This window comes from Lutjanus erythropterus, chromosome 13, assembly GCF_056507025.1.
Source record: "Lutjanus erythropterus isolate fLutEry1 chromosome 13, fLutEry1.hap2, whole genome shotgun sequence".
NCBI lineage: Eukaryota > Metazoa > Chordata > Actinopteri > Lutjaniformes > Lutjanidae > Lutjanus > Lutjanus erythropterus.
The window spans coordinates 21,745,667-21,771,562 of record NC_139329.1 but is presented as its reverse complement, the minus strand read 5'-3'; the positions used below and the strand labels follow the sequence as shown (position 1 = coordinate 21,771,562).

At 39.2% G+C, this 25,896-nt stretch overlaps 1 protein-coding gene across 1 annotated transcript in view; it reads left to right on the top strand.

Moving 5' to 3' along the window:
- Window positions 1–25,055, top strand: part of lrrk2 (leucine-rich repeat kinase 2) — a 41,110-nt gene extending 16,055 nt beyond the window's left edge. Inside the window, exons 17-52 of the mRNA XM_084734759.1 lie at window positions 366–494; window positions 1,093–1,263; window positions 2,233–2,497; window positions 2,980–3,168; window positions 3,930–4,045; window positions 4,266–4,338; window positions 5,293–5,489; window positions 5,583–5,833; window positions 6,949–7,097; window positions 7,504–7,597; window positions 7,725–7,911; window positions 8,060–8,241; window positions 8,378–8,604; window positions 9,349–9,476; window positions 10,008–10,226; window positions 10,314–10,515; window positions 11,316–11,404; window positions 11,856–12,043; window positions 12,142–12,296; window positions 12,406–12,552; window positions 12,938–13,129; window positions 13,304–13,450; window positions 13,637–13,749; window positions 13,865–14,055; window positions 14,280–14,440; window positions 14,535–14,705; window positions 15,743–15,843; window positions 16,072–16,284; window positions 17,178–17,371; window positions 18,411–18,483; window positions 18,675–18,865; window positions 19,230–19,382; window positions 20,566–20,792; window positions 23,065–23,133; window positions 23,237–23,373; window positions 24,445–25,055. Coding sequence (XP_084590885.1) covers window positions 366–494; window positions 1,093–1,263; window positions 2,233–2,497; window positions 2,980–3,168; window positions 3,930–4,045; window positions 4,266–4,338; window positions 5,293–5,489; window positions 5,583–5,833; window positions 6,949–7,097; window positions 7,504–7,597; window positions 7,725–7,911; window positions 8,060–8,241; window positions 8,378–8,604; window positions 9,349–9,476; window positions 10,008–10,226; window positions 10,314–10,515; window positions 11,316–11,404; window positions 11,856–12,043; window positions 12,142–12,296; window positions 12,406–12,552; window positions 12,938–13,129; window positions 13,304–13,450; window positions 13,637–13,749; window positions 13,865–14,055; window positions 14,280–14,440; window positions 14,535–14,705; window positions 15,743–15,843; window positions 16,072–16,284; window positions 17,178–17,371; window positions 18,411–18,483; window positions 18,675–18,865; window positions 19,230–19,382; window positions 20,566–20,792; window positions 23,065–23,133; window positions 23,237–23,361 — 5,679 coding nt within the window. The 3' untranslated portion in view covers window positions 23,362–23,373; window positions 24,445–25,055. The remainder of the gene's footprint in view (window positions 1–365; window positions 495–1,092; window positions 1,264–2,232; window positions 2,498–2,979; window positions 3,169–3,929; window positions 4,046–4,265; window positions 4,339–5,292; window positions 5,490–5,582; window positions 5,834–6,948; window positions 7,098–7,503; window positions 7,598–7,724; window positions 7,912–8,059; window positions 8,242–8,377; window positions 8,605–9,348; window positions 9,477–10,007; window positions 10,227–10,313; window positions 10,516–11,315; window positions 11,405–11,855; window positions 12,044–12,141; window positions 12,297–12,405; window positions 12,553–12,937; window positions 13,130–13,303; window positions 13,451–13,636; window positions 13,750–13,864; window positions 14,056–14,279; window positions 14,441–14,534; window positions 14,706–15,742; window positions 15,844–16,071; window positions 16,285–17,177; window positions 17,372–18,410; window positions 18,484–18,674; window positions 18,866–19,229; window positions 19,383–20,565; window positions 20,793–23,064; window positions 23,134–23,236; window positions 23,374–24,444) is intronic.
- Window positions 25,056–25,896: the final 841 nt, after the last annotated feature.

Genomic DNA, 25,896 nt, shown 5'->3' with positions numbered 1-25,896 from the left:
CATTTGCTTTGTTTATCAGGAAAAGTGCTTTTGTTTTTTCATTCTGTTTGAACACAATACTGAAATTTATCATATATCATAACTGTCGCATCACACAGTTCTTAAACTTGAGCATTTCTGAGTATCTTAGAATTGTACATTGTTTCCTGGAATTGAAAAACAGCTTCTGTTTAAATATTGTTAAATATTATCCATAACTTTCATGATTACCAGCCATCTTGTGATGTTAAATTTTGATGGCGACTGATTGCTAGTAGTCCGGCAGTGTAGACTACGTTGTATTCAGATTATGGGCTATAAACTGTAATTAAAATTGACTCAACTTCTCTTTGCTGTTACTAATTATCATGTCATGTGTCTCGCAGTGTTTTCAAGTGGCTTTGAGGATGCTGGATGCCTGCTCAGGAGCAGCAGCTGAACTGCAGAGAGAAGACTTTGACAGGCAGATCTTCCAACACCTCAGAGAGGAGACTCCTGACCAGAGTAACAACCCGGTGAGTTGAGACGGTCTCCTCTTATCTCAGACTGTAATCAGGGGTCCTCTGCAGCATCGAAAACTGAATTTACAGATCAAGTACCACACACAAATAAAATAAAAAAAAGTTTCAGGGTTTTTTGCCTCTCTGAGAAGACTTGATGCCAAAATACGTCAGAGTTTGATTTGTTTTGAGGTCTAACATGATTATGCCATGAGTGCCTTAGAGATTTCTTTGATTTGTGTTTCTACATGTATCCTTAACTAAAGACTCCCTCAAACAAACTTAATTTGAGTCCAGGAAGCACTCCCACTCAATAATTTTTCAACTTTTGATGGGTATTCAATCTCAATATCTTAATTGCTATTTCAGTTTGATCTGCTTTCAAGTTGAAACACAGGGCATACTGTACACACACAGGAACATATAGTACAAAAGAACCATGCAGGACATACCAGACATGCTTGAATACCGTTCAGATTAAGCATGTAGGCCACTTGTCTACTGCTTGTTCTTAGAAAACTCTCTGCTTTTAGAAAATGCCCTGATAGAAAGATTGTGAACCTTTCACGTAATTTAATAAATTTGTCTCTTCTCCCTCTCTGTCTGCTGTCAGTTACGTAAGTCAGTTTGCCTGGCTCTGTCTAAGATGTGGTGCGACCCAGAGCTACACTATAGCATGCTGGAAAAGGCCTGCGAGGACGGAGACACGACATTGGCCGAGTGCCTGATTGAGCTTGGTGCTGACATCAATAAGAAGACCAAAACAGAATCTCTCATCTACCAGGTCAGCTGTCACAAAACATCACAGGCCAGGAAACAAATCCAGTGGTTCATGACAGGAGATTAAGTTTAATCTGATGCTTTTTTACCAGCAATGGGAAGTTATGTCTTCACACCTATCAAAGTTTGCGTTCCTTTGGCAATTTATCTTATAGTCCAGAACAGATCTGGAATTTGGACATTTTTTTGCTTATATCTCTCAAAATGGCACTGTTGGTTGGTCCACTACTTTGGTCCAGACTGAAATGTCTCAAGTATTGGATGGATTACCATATGATGCTGTACACAAATTGATGTTCCCTTCTGGATGAATTGCAGTACCTTAGTGGGTCCAGTGACTTTTCATCAAGCATCAGAATCATGATTTGTCTGCTAAACATCAGCATGTTAGCATTTGTAAGTATTGTAACTTAACTAATAAAAGACAGAACAATGATTATAATATAAAATATTCAGTATAAGTGTATTTAGAATAAAATATATAATAATAAAATAGAATACTCAGTAGAAAGACGTAATAAAGAACAAATAAATATAGAAAGCAGTGAAAAGTTGCATATCGTAAAATATTGAATATTCGTATTACACTGTGTGTGTGTGTGTGTGTGGAGAATATTGCATACAGTTATTTTGAATATTGTACAGGAGTTTGATGAAACTTTGAAAACATTTTTTTAAGCACTGGTAACATGAATGGGAATTTTTCAGTATTTTTAGACATTTTATAGACCAATAGATAAATCTGGGAATATTTTTTAAGTTTTTGTTAATCTAGAGTAAATAAGTAATCAAGACTGATTGTGACCAGACATTTGATGCCACCTTTTGATACTTGACAGTTTTCAATAATTGCCACATTTCAAACTTTACCAAAAGCAATGTCAGTCTCAGCCATACTAATATATAAATTAATTAATAATTAGAATAATCATCAGTTTAGTCTCAATCATGCGCTCTGTGCTGTCTTTTTCAGGTGTGTGAGCGAGGCGGACCCCTCGAGCTGGTGGAGCTGCTGCTCAGCCGAGGCACCCACGAGCAGCACCTCCGCAGGGCTCTGGCGGTGAGCGTGAAGCGGGGCGATGGAGCTGCAGTCATTCAGCTGCTGGGACGTCTAGGTCTGGACCTCAACAACAGCGCCCTTTGCCTTGGGGGCTTCAGGCTGGGCCACCTGGACGCCGCCTGGCTCAGCCCCCTGCTGGCTGAAAGAGGCAGATCACACAGTCTCCGTTACAACAACAGTGAGGAAGAGTTGATAATTTTATTGTTCTGTACAGTTATTTACTTTGGGTTTTGGACTAAAACAAGTAATGCATTCTTACAGTCTTAAAAGTTGATCAATTGAACCTTCCAAAGTCCCGCCCCATTTCACTCTGTGCCCCAATAACAGTTGAGTAAACTTGGTATCTTGGTCAACTTTCTCCTTTTCCTGTAAACACGACATATAAGGTCACCTTGTTTTGCTAACATTAGCTCATTTAAGATGTTAATATTCAAATGTGTCTTTTACAGGTTCCCCCATCTTCAAAATTTTATTTTTTTTTAAACAAGCCTATCATATAGCATATTTAAGTACAAAAAACTTTCTTTGGAACAGAGAGTGAAACAGGGCTGGGCTTAGGAAGGACCAATTAATTGAACCAAAAATATTTGAATATTAAAAAAAATATTTGATTGAAAATTTAGTGGCAACCTCCTTAATTTCTGCTGTTCTGTTTTCAAGGTAAAGGTATGAGTTTGGCGAAGTACATTCAGTCTTTCCAGAGGCCCAAGAGTAGCAGTTGTCCTCCTAGATCTCTGGCCGACCCCTGTCTGACCTCTGGCTACATCTCTGAAGAAAGCGATGACTCCAGCTTCAGCTTCGTCTCCATGGACGACAGCCTATTTTTCAACGACGACATGGAGAGCGATGGTAAAGTCTCAGAGATATTGGCTGGAGCTCACGCTGCATTGTGCACAATCAGGGGTTAAATCCAGTTCTTGAAGAGGAACTGAGACTTTATTAGGTTATATTCATACAAACAATGTAATTCTACTACAGGCTGAACTGAGGAGAAATAATCGGTTAAACTGTAAGCAACATCTCCTCACTGAAACATTGTCTTCTCAGAACACTACAAAAGGTCACACACAGTAACATCCTGTATATTTCCACTTCATGGATTAACATCATTTCATCCATCTTAAATTTTTACACGGTCTGTTGCGCATTAAAGAAGTCACATTAATTAGACATAGATTGATTTGGCTTATGATTAGTCTCGGTTTCTTCTTGCAAAAGGGTAATGATGTTTAATCAGTAAGTTAAGCAAGTTCTCACAGTGACTTCAAAACTTCAAAAGTACACTTTGTGGTGTACAACCCCACCTGTGTATATTGATTAAATTTCCAGAATACATGCTGAAGAAGGCCTTCTTGCCAGAAATGTCTGTATGACATCATAAAGTCAAACTGAAGTAAACTAAAATACTTTTTATATAAGTGAGATTGGTTTAATTAAAAGTAATACCTTTAAAAATTCAAACATACCTGAATTTAAGTGCAGCTGAAACAGAGGACAAATGTAACTGTTCTGTGGCAAACTAACATGAGGTGGTTTCTGATAATTAAATCCTGTTCTACCCTCTGATGATGATGTCCTCACCTCTAATTCATTTGCTTTTCCTTTTGTAGGCAGCGATTCACTGTCAGGGGTTTTGTCTCCGAAGCCTCATAATAACTCATCAGAAGAATTGAGAGGGGGGTCCATCAAAAGGAAACAGGGGCGTCGCAGACATGCCAGCGCAGAGGTAAAATCATTAACACTTAGAATTTTATGTACAGATGATAGTGACATTGTTTTCATCGGACTGTATTAAATTGAAAATCATAAACAGTGTAATTTATTGTAAAGTTAAAGATTAACTTTCCTTTTCTTGGTAATAGAACTAAAAATCCCAAATGTTCACATGATCCCTCACTGTTTTTTTTCTTCTATCTGGTGTCTGTGTGTTACGTTTCTTTTTCCAGAGTGGTCAGACTGAGAATGAACACAGTGAGCCTGTACACAGGAGGTATGGAAGGACTGGCTCAAACCAAAAAGGTAACACCCTCAGATTCAATTCAGTTCAACTTAATTCTCATTCTGTCAAACACAGCTGCACAAAAAGACTTTTCTATTTGACCTACAAATGTTGATGGTTATGTATTATTTATTCTCATACGATGGATATAAAGGAAGCATTCTGTTTGATCAGTGACAGTGAATTAAGTGATTAAGCTTGCTGCCTGTTATTCTACCAAGACTAGGTCAAACCTAGAATGTAGATGGACCATGTATGGTCAATGTGTGAAAACGTGGCCAGTTCATTACAGGGTGGTCAGTGGTCATGTCTATAATGTGAATTCATGGATATTAAAAGCTCAGCTGCAATTTTCTTTCATTTTCTCAGTTATATGTGTTGCTCTGAAGGAGCCTGTCACATGACAGAATGAAAAAACAGGGTTATAAAAGCGGTTGCAAAAGCAATAGGCTGTTTCACTCATATCTTGGGATGACTGGAGAAACTCCAACACTTGGCACGCTGCAAGAGAAAATAAGAAAACAGGCACAGAGCAGGGTCTGTGCAGCCACCACCACAAACTATCACTTCAACACAATCTACTCACTTCAACCATAGATTATACTATATTAAATAGGATTTCAACCTATTTAATGAACCAGTTATGGCTCCAACTCACTGTTTGGACTGCTGTACTCATTTTTGCACATGCAGTTGCTACATAATGCTCAATTAAGTTGTTCATAAGAAAATAGCAAAATGTTAAAAATGGCCTCACATGATTTTTAAATGAACAGGATTCAATAAATTACTTAAGGTTTTCAGTTTAGCTGGATAATGCAAAAAGTTCCTTTTTCATTTCTTGAAAGAGCAGCAGTGTCTTGTTGTACATCTTTCAACAGAGTCTCAAAACATCTGTCTCTAAATGCAATTTTGCCACTGTTGAAGCTCTTGACTTCGAAGAGATCATAACTAATGATCCATCTCCTCCTCAGTGTTTGGATCAGGTGAGAACTCTGCTGCTCTGCCCAAAGAAAGGGAGAGGATCCGCCTGCTGGACTTGTCAGGTAACGAGCTGGACTCTCTGTCCTGTCTGATGGATGACGGCATCGTTCAGCAGCAGCTGGGACATCTCCTACGCCTGGACCTGAGCCACAACTGTCTGCTGGAGTTTCCCTCAGCTCTTTGCCAGGTAATAAAACATCTGATCTGTGCTGAATAACCGATATGGTATTAAACGATTAAAGGAAAAGTACACTGAAGCTTTTTGATTTTGATTTGACAGAGTTTGAAGAGCCTGACTCGACTGGACCTGCAGGGTAATCAGCTCCAGTCACTGCCAGTGGAGCTGCTGTCTCTGGTCTCACTGAGCATGCTGAATGTCTCCCGTAACTGTGTGGGTCCCCTGCTGACCTTTGACCCTGCTGTCACCTGCCCGTCACTACGGCAGCTCAATTTGTCTTTCAACAAAATCACCACATTCCCTCACGAGCTGGGCCGCGCCATGGACCAACTGGAGGAGCTGTTTATGGAAGGGTAGGTTGCAGGTTTGAATACTCAGTGTCAACACGGTTGTATATCATTCAAGTGTTTTGTTCTTGTTTGTGTACTTGTTGTGAAGAGGTTCTGAGTTCTTCATTTTTACATTAGGAAGTGAGTGTGTGTCAAGTGAGTGTTCTCACTTAAATGTCACTTTCATTGTTTAGATTTTTCGGTTTCTGTGTAAACAGCATGACCACATTATAAATTTTTTTTTTATTCTTCCATTACATAAAGAAGGAAATATGGAAAAGTATTAAATTACGAAACTTGATTTCTGCAATTTATTGGCACAAAGCATGGCATGTCTTCAGTCATTATGGGGTATTTCCAGAAATGACGCAACACATTATTGCACTATCTACTGACTTCTACTGTGTATAGGGGAAAGTAGTGTAATCAAGACTTCTGACCTCAACTCTCACATCAGTACACAAATCTAATTAGGTTGTTGGCTGCTGTGCGTACAAATCTATGTAAAGTCAACTTTATTTTCAGTTTCCTCAGAAACCTTTCTAACAAATTAGTGAGCAGAAGGATTAACAGAAAGCACTCAGACAAAACAAACAACCAGTGCTGCACAGTGCTCTTTGTATTATACTATAGAAAATGTTTAATTTAAGTTGCAGCAAAGTGTGATGCATATCTTTTATCTCCCCCCTCTGGCAGTGACAGTAATATCACAAGCTCTGTCAAGGTATGCTATTGCTTCATTTGCTCCCCCCCTTCAGCTCTGGCAAACCGATCATTGCTAGTTGATGTACAAAGCATCATGACAGGTACGCTGGCGCTGGAATATCACTACAGACACCAGATTGGAGCGTTGGTGGTGATCAGCTTAATCAGCATGGTGTGAACACTGCAGGTTTAATGTTAGTCATGGGATACAAGTGTGGGATTTTTGTTTTCAAGTAAGTGCAATATTTTATGAGAAAGAAGGAAAAAGCATCTGATTCCCCTCCACACAGTCAAACTCATCATTTTAACATTTGGGACAGATTCTGCCCTGTTTTTCCCTGTTTCCTCAGTTATTTTATGACAGTACCACGCATCCACTTGTCTAATATCAGAATGGTGAAGCCAACTGTTATTTTTCTTCTTTCTCTTTTCAGTAACAGTATAACTGAGCTGTGTGTGCCTCTGTGTCTGCCGGAGATCAAGCTGCTTGATGTGAGCAAGAACAGCATGGAGAATATTTCTCCAGACTTCCTGACCGGCTGCCCCAAACTGGAAACTTTGAACATTTCCATGAACAAAATCTGTGAGTACCATCAACTGATTAATAGATTCAAAATCTGGAGCTGAAAAGCTTTGTGCTTTCTTTGTCTTCCCAGTAAACACTCAAGCACAACATGACCCTGAATAAGATCATGTGGACAAAGTAAATGGGATTATTTTCAATATGGCAAACAAATACTTGAGAATATTTAATCAAAACAGACTTCCCTCCGAAACACATTAGTCAGACTGTTGACACAGCTGTAAAAGCTTTTAAAAAAGAAATATCAGAGATTGGCTTCATAGGCCTTCATCAATATGATCTTAAATTATTCTGTGTTGAATATCAGTAATAATGACTTTTTGTGTTCAAAATGTAAATATACCTCATATTCATATTATGTCTTGTGGAAACACAAAAATATGTTTTTTTTACTGTTTTTCTCCAGGTTCCCTGTCACATCTCCCATCCAAAATCACTACATTGAAACTCGCAAACAATAATTTCACTGAAGTTTCTCAGGCTGTACTTAATCTCCCAAAGTAAGTCAGATACTTAGTTTGTTTTCCATTTCTAGTGTATACAATTTAATGGATTATTAACATTAATTCACTCTCAAAGCTGTATCATAAGATAAAATCACTTAATTTGTGTACTTCATTTGTGCAGCTTGCGGTCAGTTGACATGAGAAACAACAAGATTGCTGCTCTGCCTGGCCCGGGATTATGGGTGTCCAGTAACCTCAGAGAGCTGATGTTTAGTCATAACTGCATCAAAGATCTGGATCTGAGTGGACCGATCTACAAATGGGTCAGACTGGAGAAACTCCACCTGAGTGACAACAAGCTCACTGAGGTAAAGAATAGTTTGCATGATTTTTACCATAAGAGCCCGTTTGTAATCGTTCTAACACCATTAATAATCAGTGTCAAATTAATTTATGTTGTGAAAGTACCGAGCACTGTAAATGTGTACCTTTGATGGTTGTGGTGTCTCTTTTCAGATCCCTCCACAGATTGGCCTGTTGGAAGGTCTCACCTCCCTGGATGTGAGTCGTAATGCTAACCTCCGCTCCTTCCCGGATGAGATGGGGAAACTCAGCCGACTGTGGGACCTGCCGCTGGACGGCCTTCGACTCCAGCTGGACCTCAAACTCATTGGTAGCAAGACCAAAGACATTGTCAGGTCAGGGGCTCATTTTTAGAGGAGATATTTATATTAAATAGTCTTTTTTTTTGACCACGCTTTATAATCAGATTTGAAATTGTAGAAGAAAAGTCATTAATTAAATCTCATACTTTTTCTCCACCCTCTGTCCCAGGTTCCTGCAGCAGCGGCTGAAGAAGGCGGTGCCGTACTACCGGATGAAACTCATCGTGGTGGGGAATGCGGGCAGCGGGAAGACCGCGCTGATCCATCAGCTGATGAAGCTAAAGCGCTCCCAGTTAAACTCGAAAACTGGGAGGGCTGTTGGCATCGACGTCCGGGACTGGACCATCAGGGAACGGGACAAGAAGAAAATGGTGCTGAACGTCTGGGACTTCTCAGGTTAGTCAACATATGACGTTAGAATGGATTCATTTGAAAACAAGTTGAATGTGCAGCAGTGTACAGCTGTGTTTCCATCAACATGTTTTTATGCACATTTTGAAATCAGATCAGAAAAAGGTGATTGAAACAGCAAAGTTTGAAAAAAACATCCTCAATTTCAAGTTTTTATGTTCCTTTGAGAGGTTTTTGCTCTTTTAAAAGCCTCAGAGCTTCTCCAAGTCTGGGGATTAGGGAGCAGGTGGAAAAAAAATTGCTTCAACAACAGTTTAAATATTAAACAGGATTTCAACCTATTTAATACACTGACTATGTCTCCAACTCGCTGTTTGGCCTGCAGCACTAATTTTTGGACATGCAGTTATTACATATTGTCCCTTTAATATATGAAACTGGCAGAAATTTCATATTTACATTGTGTTTTCCGCATGTTTTTTCACTGTTTGGCGCTATTTTCAGTATGGTGTGATGTTTTGCCTACTGGAAAATTAATACTGCCTACTGCTTATCTCCTCTATTTAAAGTGATTGAATTCTGTTCCTCCACATCCCAGCTATGAGTGTTCCAAGTTCTTTCTCTTTTCTCTTTTCTTTGAAGGAATGAGGCAAGATTTGTATAGAGGAGGCACATAATTCCTGTGTCTTATGTCTTGCATGATATAAGACACTGATTGAAATACATCACATATTTGAGAGAGGTGTGTGTTGTGATTTAGTTTCAACCCCTGTTTCTTTACCCCCACAGGTGGAGAGGAGTTCAGCGGCTCCCACCCTCACTTCCTGACTTCCAGAGCTCTCTACCTGGTGGTTTACAACCTCAGCAAAGGAGCCAGTCAGGTGGATGCCCTCAAACCCTGGCTCTTCAACATCAAAGTGAGTCATAAAATAACGAATAACTGTTGAGATCAGAGCAGCATTTTCTATTTTTATGTATTTATCCTTTATTTAACCAGAAAGGCCCCACTGAGATACAATATCTCTTCTGCCAGGGAGTGCCGGTCAAGATGGGCAGCAAAAAATAGAATAAAAAGGTTTTATATAAAAGTACAGATGACAGACAAGAAGCATACATCACAAAAGCATACCAAAGTTTTGTCCTACCAAAGTAGTAAACAAAGTAGTAAGTATGTCAAGAGAAGAACAAGTTCCCAAATAGAAAGTATGTCTTGCAGCTCATTCCAATCATGTGGGACATGAAAGGAAAAAGTAGATCTACCTGGTGAGGTTTCGCAACAAAATTACACACCAATATCTTAAAGGAGAAAATGATGAGATGATGTCATTTTATATTAGTCTTTACTACATATACTATGTGAGTCTGGTCAAAAATGGATGTGAACTGCAAATTGAGTGGTTCACAGAGGCAACTATTCTGAAAACTCCTTGCCCTCCTCTTCACTCCAGGCTGTAGCTCCTCTGTCCCCGGTCGTCCTTGTGGGAACCCACACAGATGTGAGCGACGAGCAGCAGCTTCAGGCCTGCCTCACCAGGATCAGAGAGGACCTGCTGAGCCACCAGGGCTTCCCTGCCATCAGGGACTACCACATGGTCTCTGCTTGCGAGGACTCGGATGCCATGACCAAACTCCGCAAGGCTATCGCCAGAGAGGTCACCAGCTTCAAGGTAAAAGGACACAAACAGCTGATTAAACCTTTCTTTTCTTTTTCCTCTCCTCTGCCCTCACCTTCCCATCTCCCCTCTGTTTCATAGATCCAGGGCCAGCCTGTGATGGGCCAGCTGGTTCCAGACAGCTACGTGGAGCTGGAGCGCCGGGTTCTGCAGGAGAGAACCAGGGTTCCTCCAGAGTTCCCTGTTCTTAGGCACCAGGAGCTGCTGCAGCTCATCCAGGAGAGACAGCTGCAGCTAGATGAGTCTGAGCTGCCCCACGCCATCCACTTCCTCAGTGAAGCCGGTAGGAAACCTGCTACATCCACACAGACTATAAACTTTCTTTAAATGGAAATGGATGGTCCTTATATCCCTTTAATTTTGTGTGGTGTCCTGACTCATTAATATTCCTCATAGGGCTGTCCTAAATAACTTTTCTTGGGGCTTTGAAGCTTTGGCAGCACTTATTTGATTTTTTTTTTTTTCAAAGCTTTGCAACAAGGACGATGAGTCATGTGCCTCCTTTTCTCTGGCCCACTGAATGTGCCTCAGTGTTGCTCATGCCCCTGGTGTTTTGCCACTGTGCTTCGAGCTCAGTCGTGCAGCATGATGACCCGCTGTAAGAAGAAAGAGCAGCAACTTCAGCACGAGCTTGACACAGACTGACACAACACCAGCCACATGAGCCAACATATATATGAATAGTTAATAATTTTGCAGTTTGAAGACCGTGGCAACAAACAAAGCTTTGAAGCATTTGGTACGGCCCTAATTCCTCCTCAGCTCAGTCACAGCTGTACACACTTTATTGAATTATGCAGTAGTAGTGGTGTGTGTAGCAGGCGGAGAACAGGATGATGTGTGGTTATATGAATGTAAAGGTCTAGTGTGTAGGATTTACAAGGGTTTATTGGCCAAGTATGGTAGAAATGGAATATAATATTCATACATATGTTTCTGCAGACAGTGTGGGTCTTCTTCCATGCTTTTTATGAGAGTTTCAAAGCCACTGTAGGTATCCTATGACAGACAGAAATTTGTTAAGGATCAATAATATATCTGACCAAGATTGGTTGTTTTATTCTCCCTCCTCTGACACTGAAGGAGTTTTACTGCACTTTGATGATCCTGCACTTCAGCTACAAGAGCTCTACTTTATCGACCCACAGTGGCTGTGCAACATCATCTCCCAGGTACAGTAGCCTCATATGAGCACACAGAGACAATCACACATGTTTTGTATCTTTGTTCAGGCTAATTGATCTTGTCTTGGACTTGAGGACAGCATGTGGCAGTTTTATCTAACCTTAGAAACACATCTATTGTCACTTTTACTTTAGTGGACAATTGGTTTCCTTTTCGAGATATCTTATTTTAGCCTAGTTGTTATTATACCCACACTATATATCAAAAGATTGTTGTGATCCAACTGCATATTGTCTTTACTGTACATAAATATTATTTCACTGGTGAAAAATGTCTCCAACAGTGCAGAAATCAGTACCATTAATTACAGCTAAAACATCCAAAATACCAGCCTCATAAAAATCCTTAATTAACACTTGTATGCAGGTACATGGTTGATAAAGCATATCACAGATCTATCAGGTGCACAGATGGAGGTGTTGTCTGTTCTCTGTGCAGAAACTGACATTAAAGAGCTGTGGCCTCTGGGAGCATCCTAAAGGAGTCGTTCAGCGCTCAGTGGTGGAAAGGTTTCTGTTCGAGACCAAATGTTTCCCTAAGAGCCACCTGACGCAGTACTTCAAACTGCTGGAGAAGTTTCAGATCGCTCTGCCCTTCGGCGAAGACCAGCTACTGGTGCCCAGCAGGTGTGTTTAAAGTCGCAGCTGCAGATGTTTATGCTTTTGGAAATTAACATATCGAAATATCTAATTTCATATCTAACTGCTCTTGTGTTCCTTTTTAGTTTGTCCAAACACAGACCAGTCATAGATCTGCCTCACTGTGAGAACTCAGAGGTGATTGTGCGTCTGTATGAGATGCCGTACTTCCCCATGGATTACTGGTCTCGCCAAATCAGCCGCTTACTGGAGTTTTCTGCTTACTTGCTTGGTGGAAGAGGTAAATTGAGCATACAGTAGACACTGTCACTTTTCCATCCTGTAGGTTTAAATTCATAGAAAGAGGCCGGTGATTTATAAAATGAGTCATCTTGCTTTGTGTGATCCAGAAAAAGCTGTGCGACCCAACCGGATCTACTGGAGGAGAGGCGTGTACCTGAGCTGGTCTCCAGAGGCTTATTGTCTGGTGGAGGCTGCAGCGGTGGAGCAGAATCCCTCCAGTTTCGTCAGAATAACTGTGCCCTCTTCACGAAAAGGTGCTGTTGTTTTGAAAAGTCCAAGTCTTGCAAGACTTTAATATTTAGAAATGAGTCTGTTTGAATGACATGAAAAGAGGTTTTTTGTGGGGAACAAAGAGTTCTTTCACTTTTTTGGGTAAAGATTTGGTGAAGACATTATTAATAACATAGAAATCATAATAACTGAAATATGGTCGTTGATGCATTAGTTCACGTACTGTTCTTGCATCAAGTAATGCATGAGATATTGTTATTTCATATACACTCCTGATAGTTCATGGAAGGTTTTATAAACTCTGTTTTAAATATTTTTATTGTGTGCAGATTTGGTTTAACAGAGAACATGTAAACCCAAATATCCATATGTTTACTATAAATAACACCATATCTCTCTTCCCCCCAGGCCGGGTGCTGCTGGGTCAGGTGGTGGATCACATCGACTCCCTACTGGAGGAATGGTTTCCTGGCCTGCTGAACACCGACATGCACGGCAGTGGTGAGGCTCTGCTGAAGAAGTGGGCTCTCTACAGCTTTGAGGACGGGCAGGAGTGCAGCAAGATTCTGCTCGAGGACCTCTTCCCCTATTTTGACAACGGTACTGAAACCACACTAAAAAAGAACAAACTTTTAACGATGTTCCTTTTTTACCCATAAAAGCTTGGTACAAAACACTTTGTGTTCAGTTCCTAAAAGTCACTTTAATCATTCCACATACCTGGTTCCAATTATCTAAAATCTACTATGTGTATGACTACATTATCAATCACAGATTTTCTGCTGAAGAACCCAGAGGACCCTCGCTGCACACTTCCCATCACTCAGATTGCTCCCGACTTGGTGCTCAGTGACCAGCCTGCAGGAACAATACTGGACAGTGAAGAGCTGGAAGTAGACATGGCTAAAGAGAACAGACTGGGTACGCTGTTCCGTACATAATAATTTCTCTTTTTAAATAACTGATTATTTAGAAGCCAAGGATTGGCATTGTTTTTTTTTCTATTTTTGCCTTTCTGTGCATGTTTTACTCAAAAAACAATCTTTTGTTTCACAATTCCTTGGCAATTCTAAATGAAACGCATAATCACATACGTTTTATTCACAGGGGACGGTGGCTTTGGGACTGTGTATCGAGGTGTCTACAAAAATGAAGAAGTAGCTGTGAAAATATTCAACAAGCATGCATCTGAGCTTTACATCTACAGACTCCTTAGACAGGTAACACTGACAGTTTAAAATGTTGCTGCATCTCAGACAGTACATTAAAGTGAATTAAATCTCAGTCACCGTCTTTCCTTTCCTTGACTTCTCTTCACGGTCCGCTGCTCTCCAGGAGTTGGTGGTGTTGGGTCGCCTCCGTCACCCCAGTCTTGTAGGTCTCCTGGCAGCCGGCTCAGCTCCTCAGGTCCTGGTGATGGAGCTGGCTCCACGAGGCTCACTGGACTCCCTGTTTGAACACGAGAACGGCAGCCTCAACCGAAAGCTGCAGCACAGAATCGCCCTGCAGGTGGCTGATGGACTCAGGTAGAGAATTAGAGATAATTGTGTTATATTCATTGTCTTCTCTTTTTTCTTTAGAGTAAAGATAACTAGCTGAGTTTTTGGTGTAATAAATTTTGATGTTAGTGAAGAATTACTGCCATTTTACAATATTTCAGAATCAGACTGAAATTTTGAAAACTATGGTGTGAAAAATGTGAACATCTGAAAAGACAATGCCTAGGTAACTGTTTGTTCTGTGTGATCAGGTACCTTCACTCAGCCATGATCATCTATCGGGATCTCAAGCCACACAATGTCCTTCTGTTCAACCTGAAGACCGACTCTGAGATCATTGCCAAGATCACAGACTACGGCATTGCTCAGTACTGCTGCAGCATGGGAGTGAGGAGCTCAGAGGGCACGCCAGGTGAGACGCCTTCGCAAACCTTATACTGTAAATCTTTATTTATATATTCAAGGTCATGCATTGCTTTTGAAATTGATTACTGTGTATCTGGCAGGTTTCCGAGCACCAGAGGTTGCCCGAGGTAATGTGATCTATAACCAGCAGGCTGATGTATTCTCATTTGGCCTGCTGCTCTACGACCTGCTGACCTGTGGTGAGCGCATCTCTGACGGCATGAAGTTCCCCAGTGAATTTGATGAGGTTGCAGTGCAGAGAAAACTGCCAGGTAATAAATAAAGACTTCTTTCCTGAAGCACAAACTTGAGTTGTAGAAAATCTTTGTCACCTGAAAGCAACTGTTCTCCACATTGTTTAATGCCTTGATGTAAGTCTGAACTGGTGTTAATCACTATCAGTTAAAGTGCTATTGTGCTGATGCTCACAATAAGTCAATAAGAGGTCATTCTTCTGGGAGATTACATGAAATCACACTTTTTTATTTTCTCATGTATTCAGCAAATGTTGTTATTTCCTAAATGTGATGATGCACTTAAATACATAATCACAGTTAGGAAATAAAACTAAATTCTGGATTGATTCTTCTGAAACTGCAGCGGACTTTGATAAAGGAGACAAAACCATATTAATTACATAAGTTAATAAGATAACAACATTGTTAACTGCCTCTAATTTAAATTATTTGTCTGTTTCTGCTATAATTTTTAGGATCATTTTACTAAATGAATTTGTTCATCTGGGAAAACAGATTTTTAAAAAAGTTTTGGCAAAGGACATTTTTTCTGGTCAAGATATATATATATATATATGTATATATATATATATATATATATATATATATATATATATATATATATATATATATATATATATATATATATATCATTATATATATATATATATATACATATATATTTATTATATTTGTTGTTGTAACACTAACTGTGGCCACAAGAGGCAAGTGTGGCACCACCCCATGTTCTAAATAGAACTGAAAGCTTTTATGTTCTCGTTCAGATATGTTTTAATAGTGGTGCACTTCAGCCTCTTGTGGCTGAAATGAGTATTACAACAACAAACACTTAACAAAAAAAATCACCTGCCAAAAGTGTTGTTTCACTTGGTTTCACAGGTGAAAAAAGTAACTTAGAAAAATGTTTGTGGCAGTCATAAACACAGGGGAGAAAACAATTTAGGTCAGACTTTAAAATATGGATTTTTTCTCACTTGCCTCTCTGGGCTTCCATAGATATTAAAGGTAAAGTCAGAGAACTTTTACTGACATGTTCACTGTCTCATACACAGATCCAGTAAAACACTACGGTTGCTCACCCTGGCCAGGTTTCCAGACACTGATGAAGGACTGTTTGAGGGAAAGTCCTCAGTTTCGACCCACCTCTGCTCAGGTAAGAACCTGAAGACTGTGCAGCTGTGTTTAGAGGGTGGTGATGCTTTCATTGTTACTGAGAAAGTTGGAAAAGGCATAGTCCTGTAGAGACAAGCCGCTGTGGAGCTCTGTCCAGTGGCGCTATCAAAAAAATAAAAGACACTGTGGCAGACAGAAATGGAGCATTACAAGTTTCATGGTCTCTGACCTCAGTAATCACAGCATTTGTCTCCTGTGATGTGTTCAGGTGTTTGACAGGCTGAATTCAGGGGAGATGTTGTGTCTGATGAGGGAGCTGGTGATTCCCCGAGTGTTCAACGCTGAATGCTTCACCGTGAGCTCCAGCAGCAATGACAGCCCCTCGACCAGCCACAGAGCCTGGCTGGGTGGAGGCAGCAGTGCCCGCAGATTAGGCTCCATCACAGCTGTGGACCTGGACACCGACGCAGTCACTACACAGGTATCAATCTTGAGTTCATGTTTGGTTTGATTTTATTTTAAACTGAAAACGTCTTTAATGCTTTAATTCATCTTCTCTTGTGTCCATAGTTAAAATCAGATCTCAATATATATATATATATTCTATATATATAATATATATATAATTTATTTGAGTAAAAGTACTAATACCACATCATGAAAAAAAACGTAAAAATCCTGCATTTAAAAAATCTATTTAAATAGCTATTATCAGCAAACTGTACCAAAGTATCAAAAGTAAAAGTGCTCATTATGCACTATTGTCTATGATGTTTTTGGATTAATATTACTGCTGCATAATGTGCAAGTTAAAGTTGCATTCATAACTACTTAATAAACTGTTGGGTGGTTTAATCTACAGCAATGCATCTAATTCTATATGATCATCATATGTTTGTACAGACACTTTTCTGTGAGAACCACATATCTGTAAAAAGTCAACTTTTCATGAGAAAAACAGCCTGTTTTCAGCTTTATGAAAATGCATTTTATAGATAATCTAAGATGGTTTTAAAATTGTTTATTTAGCTTAAGAAGCAGGAGAATCTTCTTCACCCGCAAATGAACACTTTGTCCTTTTATCACATACATTCACATTCACTACATTTGACGATGCATGGTTTTTAGTGTAGAGAAAAAATAAAAATTCGATCTGAAAAGTAACGAGTAATTAAAATTGTCAGACCAGTGTAGTGGAGTAAAAAGTACAATATATGCCTCTGCAATGAACAGTGCAGTGCATTCACTGAGACACAGTGTTTGTTCCAGTACAACCAGTGTGTTCAACTCTTTCAGTCTGTTTTTATGGTGACTTGTTTGCCTTTTATGCCAGCAACCACACCTCATACTTAATGTTTTGTTTTATTCCTGCAGGAGATTGACACCAGTCCTGTCTTGTGTCTTGTGACCGTCCAAATCCCAAACGAGACCTGTGATTGGCTAGTGGCAGGCACCCAGTCCGGTTCATTAGTGGTCATCAGCACTCAGGACAAGTCCACCTTGCACCATCTGCAGAGTGTCAGAGATGCTGTCACCTCACTATACTTTCATGTGCACCCTCGTCGTGCGTAAGTGTCCATAAAAACACTAAAAACTGATTCTACTGAAGGCTTGTGGAGAATTAACTCCCTGCTGCCGTACTTTATTATTACTTTATCATTAATTATACTATAGTCATACTAGTCTTTATACTAAATCATATTGTGCTATATTACGTAAATATGATGTACTGTTTTATTATGCAATTAACTACTTATTAATACAGATACACAGTATCATAAGTATCATTTTTTTGGTCTTATTATATCCTACTCCAGTATACGCTGTTATAGTAGATGGTATCATGTTACTCTTTGTACTGTATCAGACTGTGATGATATCTGCTGTGACTGTTTTTTCAAGACAATTCATGACATTTTTTTGCACATGCTGGCTATTTTTATTTTATTAAAGAAGGAATGCAGATGCACTTTAAGTTAAGAGGAAATATGCTTTAAACAACAGATTTATTATTTAATGAACTAAATATTTTCAAGTCAATTTTTTCTTTCTATTTAATATTATGATAAGTACTGTATCTTAGACTTTTTATTGTGATATTATTGTACCTTGAGTTTTTGGTATCATTATACCCCTACTGGCCAGAGATTTGGATGTGAACTGACATAATCCCGCCATCGGTATCACAAGTTGGTAACTGTGTAAAACACTAAACTAGACTAACTGAACATCAAGAACTATTCAACCACAGCACTGGTCAGCTGATATTATTTTATCATGACTGACAGAAAAAAGTCAGGCTACAGTTCATACCATCCTGAGGTGAAAATGACTGACTTCATACAGATACATGACAGTTTTGTTAAATTGATTTCTTTGTTTTAGGACTGTTTGGAGGAAAATGTGTAGAAACCTTGTGAATCATCATTAATATTGAGAGGGAATGGTTAGAAAGTAAAAGTTCAGGAAATTACATTTTCACTATAGCAGCCACAGTTGTGTAAATCTATAAGATTTGCAAATGACAAACTACAGTTTTCTAAATAATTCTGGTGAATCTACAAACTGTTTAAAATAGTGTTTTATATGTTTTTCATTTCTTTTCAGCCAAAGAAAGAATTACTTGCTAGTTGGGACGGCCAATGGAGTTCTCACTGTTTACGAGGACTCAGTACTAAAGGTAAATGTTAGATATTAAATAAAAAGTCCAGTGTGTTTCCTCTCAAAAGATGACTTTTAAAAATTAAATGAATATTATGACATTTTGCTCAGATTTTACCCCCACCTCATCCTCTTATGCAGTAAATGTATCCTGGTATTGCATCCAGCTGCAGTTGGACCTTGAATTTCCTCTTGTCCTTCTCCTCCCAGCAAGAAAACGGGCAGCCAGTTAAAACTCTCAGACTGGGAAACGACAACACTCCTGTCATGTGTCTGGGCCAGTCGGTGCATTCGTTGGACAGCAGGTGTGTGTGGGCCGGCTGTGGGACCAAGATCCTCTCCTTCACGGCCGACTACGACGTCTGCAGGACCATCGACACGAGACCAAACCTGATCTTCCAGTGAGTCCAAGTCATGTAGGGAAATAAGAGGGCAGCTTGTAGTTGAAAGTTTAGGTATACAGGCTGGAAAAGAGAACATTTTTGGCTCAGAGTTTTGAGCTGACTGAGACTGAAGGATGAGCATGTGGATTTATCAAAGCTGTTTCCATTTGAAGAAGAGAAGGAAACTTATCCAGCATAAATCTGGGTTTTCCAAATTGTTTTTCTTGCATGTTTGACAAGATGAGAAAAAGTGTTTCAAGGATTAGGTGGCAGTGAAACCTGAGTTTAAAGTTAAGATCATACATTATGTTGTTATTATTGATATAACAAAACACTTTTGTGTGTGTCTGTGTGTGTGTGTTTGCATGTGTGTGTCCCTCAGGCAGCAGCGGTTGTTGGCTGGTGAAGCGTGTGTGTCTCGAATGGTTGTGGATAAATATGTTTACCTGAACAAAACTGGGACAACGACCGTCGAGGTTTGGGATAAGAGGAGCGAGAGGATGGTGGACTGCATCGACTGTGCACAGATCATTAGGTATGCACACATACACACACACACACACACACACACACACACACACGGGCACACACACACAAACAGGCTGTGTCAGCTTTCCCATATTAAAAGCCAGTTTCAACTCATGTTCAAAAACTTCTCACAATTTTTTTTAACTCAGTTGCATGTATTTAGCACACTCTAAAATGTTCCACACATCATAGGGATGTTAATGATTAATCATTAATCAACTGATCGCATTAAGCCACTCAAATTACCTTCGCACAGATAGCAAAGTACAGTAAAGGACAGTAGAGTGTGTAGATCAGCTCAGGTTGCAGTAAAACAATGACTGTGTGTTGTTTTGTGCTGAGAAAAAGTCACTGCAGTATCTTTCTGCATTCTTCAGTTGGTCTGGACTGTGACAGCAGACAACTACGAGCCAGGTTAAGGTTAATTAAAACACCTACCAATCCTCAGAGCCACAGATCTGGAAAGGTAACATGCAATCATGTCAATCATCAAATCAGGTTTGTCTGGCCTTTTGAGGAAGTGGATCAGACAATTGGAGATTTTTGTTTTCTTTTGGGATTTTATTTTGTTTGCAGCAGAACATTACGAGCAGAAACACTGGAACCCTTCTCTGCACCTGCTGAATATTATAGTGATAAATACCCCAAACAGTCCAACAGGTGGAGAATGCAGAGTGTCCTAATCACTTCATCACTTCAACATTACATTTAGGGATGTAAATGATTGGTGATTTATCGATGTATAACCGTCAAGAATTTAATCCATTAAGGATTTAGTAATTGTATATGTAATATGTTTTCTGTATCATTTCTCTGGAGCTTACAGGTTTGTTTCACATCACTAATGCACAGCTAGAATTGTTCAAATGTAACAAACTGACAAAAAAAACAACATATATTTTGTATCATATTAATTATGATTATTAATATGTTTACATGTTTAACCCCACAGCACCAGGTTTCTATAATATAAGAAATAAATGCAACGCAAAGCTATAATTAATTTTAAACTTAATAAATAATATCTGCCAATAACAGTTAACATCAAAAGAAAAGTTAAACCATTTCTTTGAACAACTACTACAAACATAAATATTATTAGCACTCGATGGCTCTGATATCACTCTCGAATTATGCAGATTAAATTGTTTTTCAAATGATTGCAGCTGTGTGTTTGTGTTTGTCTGCAGACATGACTCTGGCTGCAGAGGCCGGCAGGGCAGCGAGGTGGAGCTGCCCACTGAGGCGGCTCCCTCCTGGGCCAGAGTGAAGGCCCTGCTGGTGCAGAGCGCTGCAGCTCTCTGGATCGGCACTAGAGGGGGCCACCTGCTGCTGCTGGAGCTCTCCAAACACCAGACGCTGCAGGTCATTGTCCCCCGCTGCGATTCCATCCGTTACATCAGCTCTGCTCTCATAGGTGGGTGCTAAAATGTATTTATTTATGCATTTATCCATTCATTTTTATTACCATTTCATGCCTGAATGTCATGGTGTCCGTGTGTGGAGGCAATCTTGTTATGAGAGGACAAACTGGCGCACATTTATTGTGTCACAGACCTCATTCTTACAGCACACCACAGGCAGCCTGTATACTAAATTGTCTCATTGGGTTTTGAAACAGCATGTTGCCTAAATTTGCATGTTAATGAGGGAAATTATTTCATAACAGCAGCTAAGAAGTCCACACTGATACCTATTATATAATAACTGTTACCCTTATGATTGATCTAATTAGCGTAACTTAGTGTTTTAGTGTGTTTTATAAGAGATGGTGATAATCACAGCTCAGGTTGATAACTTCAAACCCAGTCATTTTGTTTCACAGCTTCTACATTGACTTTTTATTTAACATTTTACCCTAAAAATCAGAAAAAGTAGTTATTGGTTATGTCTTTGTTTTTACTCTCTACTTGGGTTATAAAGAAGCTATGGGAAACAAAAATCTTGAAGGCATTGCACACATTACATAACTGAGAAACTTTATAGAAATAATGACTTAGTATCTCAAAGTAATGACAGACATTTTCAGAATAATGACTTATCTCAGAATAATGACATGGAAGGCTCTATCTTCCAGGTGGCACAAAGCAGCACGTTGCACAGTACAGCTGTCATTGCTGTTTACTGACCTACACAGTTGTCATTTTCTTGCCCAGTGTCCAAAGCAAATGTACTTGCACCCATGGGTGTCTTGGTCTTACAGTGAGGTGTGCTCAGGTGCAGTGCTGGTGTAGTTCTATCTTGAGGAAACACAAAGTGGTTGTGCCACAGACCAACAAAAACCTGGTCTGAAGTCAATGGTGTAGTATTTTCCTTCTATTTAAAGGACACATTATTCAGACGGCGGATTCACAGCGTGCGTACACTCTGCTTCTAGGACACTGTAGTTAATCCAGTGGTCATAAAAATGCTCATTTATGCACATGGCAATTAACGATCTGTTATTTTATTGACTGTTTACATCCAACAGGATTGTCAGGAAGTATTAATAGAATTTCTGCACATCTAAAAGGTCTTGCCCACAGTCAAAGTCATTAATTTGATTGTAGTAAAGCAGCCGTATTAATCCAGACTTCCATCCTTTTTGTCTAAAACATTTTTTCCTTTGAAGAGTTTCATCTGTGACGATTTAAAAATACTTAAATGATCAGAGAGTCTGCTTTCAGTAATTAACCTACTGTAGTAACGTTTCCATGTTCGCAGTAATTTCAGAGCAGACATCCCTCTGTGCCATGGATCATGTCTAAAATCACACAAGTCACAGTATTAATTTTTATGGTCCGATTGATCCGACCTGCAGGTGAACCACAGTGTCCGAATCACTACCAGTGGTTCATTTCTGCATCACTGTTCACTTCTCCAACTTGCTGACTCTGTCCTTTGAATACCTGACTCTTAAGGGAATGTGAGATGACACTGGTTCCTTTCGTGTTACACCCAAAACACAATAATGATTAGTTAAGAGACTAAATACAACCCTTTGCCCCTTGCCCCTTACTTTGCACACAGATTGTGTGCCCTTTAAATAGCAGTGTAGGGTTGGACATGCCCTAAATGTCCTTGCAACATGCACCGTAGACCCTGCAATATAGATCATCTAAATAGACCCAGTGAGTTAGTACATGAAATCAATCAGTTACTATGTCAAAATAAGAAGTTAGTATCTCAAAATAATGACTTTGTATTTCAAAATAATGAGAAATTCTAATTGCTAACTCATCATCATGTTATGTTTGCCATTATAATGACATGCAGGATTTTTTTTTTTATCAGTCTGGTGGAGAAGAAGCAGCAGACTTGTTTCTTTTCTTTAAACATTTGGGCTCAGAGTTAATTTAAGACAGGCATAATGCAGCGGTACAAACACTTACTGTGCAGGAAACTGAATAAAAACAAACAGGAAGGAAGCTTAATCAGTAAAACAAACCTATAACACTACATTTTGATATTTCTTTTGTCTTCTGTCATGATGATTCATTGTTTGTCAGGTTTGTTGTGTGAAAAAATGTGTGAAACAAGCCAGCATGCTGTCAGCATATTGAATTATTCTGATCCTTTTTCTACATCAATATGTCTTCTTCCCCTCTGTTTTTGTTGTCCTTTTTTTGTTGATTAAATGCTGCATCTAAACAAGCCCTTCTGTCAAGTCTGTGGTTGATAGTAATTACAGATCTTTTTTTCATGAACAGAAACACTAAACTGGAAGAACGTGGTGCTGGTTTTGGGCAGAAGACTCCCACAAGACAAGAGTCAGTTTGGTGAGTCGTGATAGTTTGCTGTTTGTCCCACACTTAAATAGTCGTGTCGCTGTGAGTGAGTTTCTCTGCAGTGGTGTGAAATGTGAGTTTGTGCTGCTCTCAGACGAGGAGTCGGTGCTGATGGTGTTGAACAGCACGCTGCCGATGGAGGTCAAAGACCTGAACAAACACTGCGAGAAGAGAGAGCAGATCGCAGCCAAAATGAGAGAGCAGCTCCATCATCACTGAGTCCACACATTTGTATGTATTTTATTCCTTTTACAACCTGCCGTTTTATTCCTGTCTGCTCAAATTTAATTGAGTGTTTTTTACATTTATTTAATTTTTTTTATTTAATAATGATGCACACGGCGCGAATGAGAGGTAAGACCTTTTTCACTGCAGCTATTTTAACATGAAATAATGTGAAATGATAAATACAGGTGTTACCAATAATACTAATAAAGGTTCCATTCAGGTCAGACAGAGTCAGGGTGATGCCATTTTGCAAGTTGGCTCACTGGAAAGGCTCTGCTACACTAAATGGAATGGGACCTTAATTAGTATCATTGTTAATTTGCCCTCTGGTTGATTCAGTAGCAACATCAGTAGATAAGTTGTTTTCCAGTCTTTGTTGGAGCTGTATTTCCTTTTCTTCGTGATAGTTTAGTCATTTTCCACCCAAAGGCTGAGGCAGCCGAATGAAGCAGCCACCCAGTAGCCTTAATATAATGCAAACAGGATGAGCTGTACAAAGATTCGCTCCCTGTGTAGCTGTTATGAAGAGGGAAAGGTTTGTTTCTTTCTGCTGTAAATTTGACCATTATTAATAATTAACTTGCTTTTGGAGCCAGCTTCAAGTGGCCATTCAAGAAACTGCAGGTTTTGACATTGTTGTTGCTGCTTTGTTTCAATTCCGGTCTTTTTTATTTACCTGGGCGGGCTAATTGGTCAGAAATCTACTTGCCTGAAATCAATATTTAGTTGCCCGTGTACAAATTGTTTTACCTGTTATTGAATAACAACAAAGACTTTTTAGACTTATTGTCATGAATGTTACGTGCAGGCATATTTCACGACAGCGCAGCACTGGCAGCAGAACACAGTGCACAGTTGAAGGTTTTCTTTTCTACAGCATTTTAATCACAGCTATGCTGTCTATTCTGTGCGTGACTTTGCATGCATTTATCACTTTGTGGTAGGCCAGAAATATTCACAATTTTACCATGATTCTTAACCAATTCTAACCAATAGTAGCAAATATTTGCAGTATTATAAGTAGTGGTGATGGCAGCAATAGCAATAACAGTTTGTTTTAATTATTTTCTACAGAATGTTCCTCGAAAAGGGATCAACTCTCCAGTGGATCGATGTGTCAGCAGGACACATTGAAGGAGATGTTTTACCTCATTGTCTGACAGCCATACGTACTTTCCACTGCACTGACCCTGGAAGACCAAGAGCTAATGAGAGGAAGTATGTCACAATGAATCAATCAAAGGAATTTGATCCTTTTTTGTGAAGGTGAAATAATGTGCCATGTTTCACCAGATGAGGACAGTCTTTGTAATTTGTGAAGAAACATTTTCTAAAAGGGACACAGGTGGTCTAATTTGTGTTGTTATCAGGGCTGAGAGCAGCGCAGATGTTCAGGAAGACCTCCTGCTCCTAATGAATAGAGGTGTTTGTTTACCTGTTGTATGATTTTAAAAAAAACACACAAACTGGAAAGAAAGCCAAAGGAAAAAAGTGTATATTTGATTATTTATTCTCATGTCTGTGTGTGTGTTTACCAGTGAGATCCTTCACTCCACATCAGTAAACAGAGCATGGGATTTCACAAATGCTGCCTGCTTTGTACACAGATGTTTTTATGTTGTGCTGCCTAAAGTCACTGTTTGTGATGCTGTCTAAGTGAGTAAATTTTTTTTTATGTACTGTGATGGCTCTGTGTTTATTATTATTTAGTACACCGGGAACAGGGGAGGAAGAAGTATGTTTTGTGTTTGTTTTTTTTAAGTAAAAATACTAATGTAGAGATTTTTTCAACATACAAAATATTGATTTTCTCTGCTTCTTCATGCTGTACAGAGCACATTTCTTCATGTTAAGTATTTTGTATTTCTGGCTGGATATTGGTACTTTTGATATTATGGTATTTACATTAAAGACTGCAGTGGACAGGGCCAGCAATGAAACATATTTTAGCCTAAAAATAAAAAAAACAAACAAGAAAAATACTGTTATATAAGCCAAATATTGCTCTCTACAAAGCAACCAAACTCCACTGGCAAACAGTAATTTAACCATGCAGTTGCTGGCTTACTATCTTGAATGGTTGGTTTGTGTGACTTGAGTGAATCTGACCAGCTCCTTAAATCACCAGAGTTACACAATAACAGACTAACAAATCGAGGCCTGCTGTAGAACAGCAACTTCTGTGTTCTGCAAAGTAAAATGACTGATTTTGCCAAAGGAGTCTCATTGCTTTGGAGACAGTGATATTTGACTTGTACAACAGTGATTTCTCACTGGAAAAGGCTGTCTGAAGGCAAAATAAAGTGGTGAAAATATTCAAAATATAGTGCACATTGCTCTGTCCAAAATATAGAATACATTTAAAGTGATATTGATTTCTTTCAGAGGTCTTTTTGTTAGATGGACTATGGATAAGTACGTCATACAACCCTCAAATAATCTGAACTATCCCTCTAAGATATTTTTTGCCTGTATCTCATGTACTGTATATTGGGAACAACCTCAAATTTGTTCAAAGAGAAAACA